This window comes from Rhincodon typus, chromosome 31 (genome assembly GCF_021869965.1).
Source record: "Rhincodon typus isolate 14 chromosome 31, sRhiTyp1.1, whole genome shotgun sequence".
Lineage (NCBI taxonomy): Eukaryota > Metazoa > Chordata > Chondrichthyes > Orectolobiformes > Rhincodontidae > Rhincodon > Rhincodon typus.
Genome location: NC_063362.1, coordinates 33,438,809 through 33,446,682, shown reverse-complemented (window position 1 = coordinate 33,446,682; position 7,874 = coordinate 33,438,809). Strand labels below are relative to the sequence as shown.

The following is a 7,874-nucleotide window of genomic DNA, read 5'->3' as shown; positions in this document are numbered from 1 at the left end:
GAAACATGGAGAGACAATACAGGCTCAATGGTACAACTTTGAGGGGAGTGTAGGAGCAGAGGGACCTCAGGGTTCACGTGCATGATTCTCTGAAGGTAGCCAGGCAAATTGAAACAGATGTTAAGAAGGTTTAAAGGATCCTTGGGTTTATAAATAGAGACATAGAGTATAAAAGCAAGGCAGTGATGCTACACCTCTACAAATCATTGGACAGACCACATTTCCAGTATTGTGTTCAGTTCTGGGCAACTTATTTAAGGAAGGATGTTAAACCCCTGGAGAGGGATCAAAGGAGATTTACTAGAATGATACCAGTAATTTAGATACAGGGAAAGATTTGAGAAATTGGGCTTAATATTCTTGGGGCAGAGGAAATTAAGATGTGACCTTATTGAGGCATTCAAAATTATGAACAAGTTTAACAGGGTAAAGAAGGATATTCTGTTTCCACTAGTTGGTACGTCAATAACTAGGGGTCACAATTTCAACATTGTCAGCAAGAGAGCGAGGAGTGAGATGAGAAGATCGCTGCCTGGGAGAGTGTGGAGGCAGATTCCATGGGAGGTTTCAAAAGAGATGGATACGTACTTGAAAGGGATGAATTTAGAGGGCTACAGTAATAGGGCTGAGAATGAGACTGATTGAGTAGCTTTTAGGGAGACTGGTATAGATATGATAAGCTAAATGGCCTCTTTCTGCACTGTAAAACTCAATGATTCTAAAATCAAATAAAATCAAGCTGTCAGAATTCAGTAACCAAGTAAGTCAGGACCAGAAAGCAGGATTTCCAAAAGGCACTGGATAAAACAGTGAAAAGAAAACTTTATTTTATAAAAGATTTCTGAAATTTCAAACAGGGTAGACATTGGTAACATGACAAAACGGTTACAGTTTAAAATTGATGTTTGAAATTTGATTTACACAATGTGTCGCATATTTGATCTCACAGTTATTACGGCATTTCTGCTCCTCAGCAGTAACTCAATTGGGTTAATGATGTAGTGTGTACGTTTGAATCTGTAATCTGGCTCTATTGTTTTGCAGAAGCTGGGGTGGTTCGTCCTGATGTACTGACCGAGCGGAAGTCAGAGAGGTCATTCTAAATTGGACTCAGAGTTCCAGAAATGAAGAACACCCCCATTTTCTGATTGTTGTTTCGGGGATTCTGGGGTTCCTGGACCTTGGCCCGTTGACCGTCGTATCAAAGCAGGAATCTCGGGCACATCAAATGGACTGTCTCTCCCCGGCACGGCCCTCAATTCCAGGGGAGAGGAGTGAAAACAAGGCACAGTGACAGCCAAGCAGCTTCGGATCATCTATATCACCATGTCTTTGGCCAGAGAGGGGCGTTGACAGAGATTGGGGAACCAAACTCTTCCCGCTCAACATTCAATCAGGACAGCAGTGTCCCGACAATAACAAACTTAGCGCTTCATTAAAAAAAAGGGATAAATATTAACAAAACATGCAGATAGAAATAACTTGCTGGCTTAATGTTTGATATTTAAACTGCTCCTTATACAGGGAAAAGTGCAATAAAATAAAATAAGATAGTTCTGCAAATGTAACTTTCATTCTCCTGTTACACTGACCATCTGAAAAGTTAGTGATTTGAGGCAGGATATGAGAGGAGTGATTGGCTTATGCAAAAACATATAACTTTGTGGGACATTTTGGCCAATTGGATTACCCCCTGGGGGTCGTTTGAAATGCAAGGCAAAGGGTGCTCATTTGCCAGTACTGTCAGCAAGCACCAATTCCGCTGCAACCATGAGAGGAACATGATTAATCCTCCTCTTCCATTGTGCCAGCTCTTGCAGCTCACTCCCTGGATAATTAGCTCCTAATAATCTTTTCCCATGTTTCAATCACATTACTCTCCAGGTTAACAGCCAGGACACTGTATAACTGGCTTGTACTGAAAGCTATTCTGTGATTAAAACCTAGGACAGAAATCCAACATCTGCCCACTCAAGCCCCTAAGACTTGATACTTGACCAGATACATTAAGTCATTAAATGCCATTGCTTTTTAACCCATAAGCTCGTCAAAGGCAGAAGCTTGACCCAGCGGAATGGGAGCCCCCGTGCTGCCTTGTTTACAGTCAGGCTCGGTCTGGTTCCAGCCCTGAGAGAGTCTTCACTGCAATGGACGAGTACTGGCTCTCCTTCATACAATGGTGCTGGTCCGATTCAGATTTAACAGGGTGCAACGGAAGGTGGGTACGTGACTCTGAGCAGCGAACGTTGTCCCTTTGAAGAAGGCGGTGGTTGTATGGACCAATGCAGGGTCCATTTGTTCCTTATTCCCAGCATGGGCCTCATCCAGCAGGGGTATAAACAAAGGAACCTGGAGTCAAGTCTGCAGAACAGCCAAGCTGCAATAGGGAAGGGAAGGAGGGGCCAGTTGCCAAAAACAGCAGAAAATAAAATTGATCTTTGAATGTTCCTATTGCTATGCAGTTGGCTAGTGGTTTTTATTTAAGGTTCATGATTTTCAATGCAAGGTTGGCATGGGGGTAAACAAGGTTGGGTATGGTAAGAGGAAGGGTGGTGGTCACTCTGTTGCATGAAGCAGTGTGAGGGTTATGTCCACTGGAGTACTAACACCTAGTCTTACTCCCATTCTGCTGGGATCACACTGCTCCACAGACCAGAATCACTGTGTTGGTAAGAGGTGGGAAGGATTGGGCCTGGGGGAAATTCCTGATGAACAGGCACAGAGCACCTTTCCAAAAAAAAAACTGCTCCCTTAAACGCAGGAAAGTAGCGTCAACAATCCCAGCAAGATGGTGCCGGACCCCACAGGGACCCATGTGCCACTGGGACAGGACCCATGCTCAAACTCGGCGCAATGCTCCCTGTTTTGACCAATGCAGGCTGCGTAAGCCATCACATGTGGGATGTAGTTCTGCTCGTGCACGCTGTGGAAGAGGTGAGCCATAGGGCCTTTCGCAAAGATGGCAACGTCTTCGCCCCCGTGCGTTTCCTGCCTCAATGGCACCGCTGACTGTGCCAGGTAGTTGTTCTCATCTGCAAGGAAGGCAGCGTGGAAGAGGGTGAGGGGTGAATGAGGGTGGGAGGAGAGGGAAATAGAGATAGAGAGAGAAAGAGAGAGAGCGCGAAAACAGGAGGGAGCAAGAGAAGGGTGGGAAGAGAGACGGGGAAAGAAAAGCAATAGAAAAAGTAGAAGAGAAAGAAAGAAATTGGTCAAGAGGAATGGAGAGAGATCAAGAGGCATAAAATACAAAAAAGAGGTTAGATTAAACCACCTCCCACACAGATACAGAAAAAAACATCTACTGAGTGTATTTTGTGTAATTAAGACCTGCATATCCCAAAACCAAGTGTCACACTATGTTCTTTTTATCCATTCCTGGGTGGGAATGTTACTGGCTGGGCCAGGATTAATTGTCCCATCCCTAATTACCCTTGAGAAGGTGCTGCCTTCTTAATTCACTCCATATGTTGACCTCCAATGCCCTTAGGGAGGGAATTCCAAGATTTTGACCCATGACACCAAAGGAACAGTGATATCTTTCCAAGTCAGGATGGTGAGTGACTTGGAGGGGGTCTTGGAGATGGTGGTGTTCCCATGTATCTGCTGCCCTTGTCATTTCAGATGGTAAGGGTTTGGAAGGTGCTAGCGTGGGAGATTTGTCAAGTTACTGCAATGCATCTTGTAGATGGCACACATGCTGGTACTGTTTCTGGGTCAATCCCACTTTTCACATGAAGGTAATTTAAGAATGTTTCCAAAGACTTACAGATCTCACTGTTGGAAACATTGGGCCTTTCTCCATTTTGCAGGGAGTAGCCAGGGCCATTTCCATACAGTATTGAAGTGAATGGCCTACTGTCCACATCACTTAAATATGGAGCGAGTCCTGAAAGAGAGAGCACAGATTTCAGAAATTAGCAATCAGGGATATAGCTCAGATCACATTCCCCATGTTCAGAGTAGAAACAGGTCCCACAGGTAATTTATTTTAAAGATAAGCTCACAAGGTCTAAAAGTCACTTTGGCGCTGCGAAAGGCTGCAGAGATCACATCACCAGATCCCATACTAACATGGCACAGGGAACTGAAGCTGCATGTATTCCTGGAGATTTCATTCCCTAACCTCCCATCCAGTCAAATGGCCCTTTTCTTCTCTAACTTGTATTTTTATGACAAATAAACAACAAATGTTCAAAGAAAATGAATAAAGAACATCAATCTCTTCGTACTTTTGCCTTGGATTCCTCACGGCAACATGTTAGGAATTAAGCTTCAATTCCAGGGGGCTCTGAGTTAATCTCAGCCACTTGATAATCCTACTTTACACAGGAGGTCACATTATCATCTGTACTGCTTACTGCTGACTCCTGAATAGATGACAAGGCCATTAAATAGATACAGGCAAGCAAAGCCCTTTGGTACAATGTAGTTCACCCATGTACAAAGGCCACCCCACCCCACCCCACCCCTCCCCAAAGTACATCCAACACAACAGCAGCTTCTTAAATTCCTGAAGGATGCTACCCAGAGCCCATTTCCAACTGCTGATTCATCTTGTGTGAAGAATTTTCCCATCACCGGTCCTGTTTTTTAGTGTTTACTCATTTGGACTCGTGCCCCTTGAGATTCTGTCAGTTCAGACAGAAACTGGACATTGTACACAAAGAACTCAAAATGTTTGTATCCACTTGTGTGATTCCTTGCAGGGATTAACAGACAGTTCACATTGTTGGAAGCTGTGTTTGCTATGTTTGCGTAAATGTGGTGCAAGAACATGTATCAATGGCATGATGCTATCAGGATTCTGAGGAGAGGATGGAACAGCCAGTACCAGAGATTTATATTTCAAAGATGAGTGCAATATACAATAAGAGTGTAAACTAAAATGCTTACTAGCCCACCCCAGAGTGGGACAACAGTCAGTCTGTAGTAAAGCAAGAGACTGAGGTGTGGCACTGTCAGAGACGGTCCAAAAGGAGCAGTGCAGGGCTGAATCAGAAGTCAAAAAACTCATGGAAGCCTAATGTATGAGGACCAAAATAATGATTGTACCAGGTTGTACCAGGACAAACAGACCAAACCAGCCAAAATCATAAATTAAAAATGAGAACAAAGCTTGTGACAATGTATACAACACCGAGAATGTTCTAATATATCCGTGTCACTCCTACACCCACTACCATGAAGCTATCCCCAAGAACGGATGGCACATTTTGTTCTTTAATTGGCACCATCCTTTCTTCAATTATCCCTCAATCTGCTGATCAAGAGTGTGCCATATTGGACTGGTCTCAGACTATAGCGGTGCAAATGGACGTTAGTGGATCCAGCTGATCGCAAATGTGTACAGGATGAGAGAGAAGCATACGAGGTCAAAGGTAAAGTATAAAAAAAGCCTCATCATCCAGACCAAGCATCTAAGATCACATGAAAAGTTGTAAGGGGTGTTGATAGGATTAATGTGGAAAGGATGTTTCCTCTTCCAAGAAAATCGAGTGCTTGAGGTCACTGTTTGAAAATCAGGGTCACCCATTTAAATCCGAGAGGAGGTGAAACTTTTACTCACAGAAGGTTATGATTTGTTTGGAGCTTTCTTTCCAAAAGGGAGTTGGCAGCAGAGTGTTTGATTATTTTTAAGGCTGAGGTAGCTAGATTCTTGATAAGGAAGTGGGTGAAAGGTTATCTGGGCTGGGAGAGAATGTGGAGTTGAGTTCACAATCAGATCAGCCATACCCTTATAAAATGGCAGGGTAGGCCCAATGAGTTGAATAGCCTAATTCCTGCTCTTTGTTTGTATTTTAATAAAAATTCAGAGAATGTGAGTTCACATCCCCCACTGTTAGGTTCAAAACCTGAATTTAGTTTGTAAGCAAGTCAGCTTATTAAAAACCAGCATCAGTTAAATTGATCATGAAGTTGGTAGATTGTCATTGAAAGCCACCTTGCTCAGTGAGGGAAGAAAGTCTGCTAACCTGAGCCAATTGGCCTCTATGTCACTCCAAACCCACACCAATGTGGTCAACTCACGTCTGCCCACTAATGTGGCCTTGTATCAAACCATTATGCAGTTCAGTGATTCCAGAAGAGTTCTCACCAGCAGTTTCTCAGAGCAACTATTAATGGACAATAAATGTTAGCCTCGTCAGCAACGCCCACATCCTGAAAATCTAAACCTTCAATCTAGGCAAAGTGATGTCCCTCAGAAATAATCAAGTTGGATCACAGCCTCCAGGTCCTTAAAGGAGCTGACACTTGCCCGAGAGCATCAATTGTCTACTAATTATTAACTAAATTATGATTATTGGGTGTGCAGTTCCATTAAGAAGCAAAAGCAAGCTTATTATAGAGGAATTTAGCCCTTTTGCTAACACTGATAAACTGTGGGTGAATTGATTTTGGAAAGAACCCATTTGTTATTCAGTCACCTCAGAGGATAGATTGACTTCCTCCTCATTTCTAATGGATTGTTGTCGATTCTCTCAGTAAGATCCTGCTGATTGGTATCTGTGACTGTTTATACCAGTCTGTTATGTGGTTGGTTTGGTCAATACTTATCCTGTTTAGAAAGATACCCACAAAAACCGAACCCTGTACTGAGTCAGCCTTGAGATTTTGAAAGAGCATACTCCTGGATTAGTAAATTGTCAGTCTCCTAACAGGGATGATTGTAAGAACACTCATTTCTCATTTGATCCTCTCGCATGACCGTTCCTCGACTGTTGTCCATTCCCCCCTTGGCTGCATTATAAACTACATGATTTTGGTTTCCATCTTCATGACTACAAATCTAAACGTTTCTTGATGTAAGGCTCTTATGAAATCACAAGGTGTGTCCTGTGTTTGTGGGATAATGTAAAAGAAGTGAGAGCTAATTGGAAACCCCTTCATTATGTCTTTCCAGGTTTTTATTTCCATTGAAGTCAGTCTGAAGATTCATTTAACATGATTGACAATGCTCCAAAGTGTTTGGCAGCCAATGGATGACTTCCATTGTTGAAGTGTACTCTCATCGTAATGCAGAAAACACAACCATTTGCGCACAGCAACTTCCCACAGCCATTAATAATCAAGAAACCTGTCTTTAGTGACATCAATTCATGGATAAACCTCAGTCAGGACATAAAGGATAATTCCTTGGTTCTTCTCCAAAATAATGCCTTGCAGTTTTCCAACATCAACCCGTGTATAGATGGCGCCTCAGTTGAACAATTCAGAAATAGACGGCACTCCTGGAACTGCAGCCCTCCCTCTGTGGGCCAGATAGACGTCACGCTCAAGCCTAGGGCTAAGATTCAGGCCCACACCCTTCCAGCTCAGCAGTGAGAGTACTATCTATTGAGTCAGGACTGATGCCAGTATTTCTCAGTAATCTCAATGCAGCCTAGGCCAAACAGGAACATCAAAAACAGGAGCAAACAGAGGCCATTTGGTTTCATGATCCTGCTGAATCATTTCAACATTCTACCCTTTTGATCTATTCTGAAGGACACAGCACCGACAGAGACCATTTGGTGCTTCAAGTCTCTGCTAGCTCTTTGCCAGAGTGATCTAATTAGTTCCACTCCCTGCTCCTTCCAATTTCCTTTCAGAAGTTCTTGCTGAATTCTTCCTGTGCTTTCAGCTTGTCACTCGACTTGTTTAGTATTTAAAAATCGATCGACCTCAGTTGTAAGCACTCTCACAAGGAAATCTCACACGTTGATATTGAGGTTCCCTGTTGCCACTTTGCTGAATTTCTTCTCTATAACGCTGTCAATGCCCTTTAACCTTCACCTTTGACATTGCAAAGCATTAGTCTGAACCCAGCAGACTCTGTTCTGAAATGCCAAGGCCCTTGCTTGAGCAGTACGGCTGTGGTAGAAAGGAATTCCCTT

The 7,874-nt window shown here is 43.2% G+C and overlaps 1 protein-coding gene across 1 annotated transcript in view; it reads right to left on the bottom strand.

Moving 5' to 3' along the window:
- Nucleotides 1–802: 802 nt before the first annotated feature.
- Nucleotides 803–7,874, bottom strand: part of LOC109937151 (alkaline phosphatase-like) — a 100,629-nt gene continuing 93,557 nt past the window's right edge. The window contains exons 13-14 of the mRNA XM_048614907.1: nt 3,767–3,886; nt 803–3,032 (exon numbers count right to left, since the gene is read on the bottom strand). Coding sequence (XP_048470864.1) covers nt 2,752–3,032; nt 3,767–3,886 — 401 coding nt within the window. The 3' untranslated portion in view covers nt 803–2,751. The remainder of the gene's footprint in view (nt 3,033–3,766; nt 3,887–7,874) is intronic.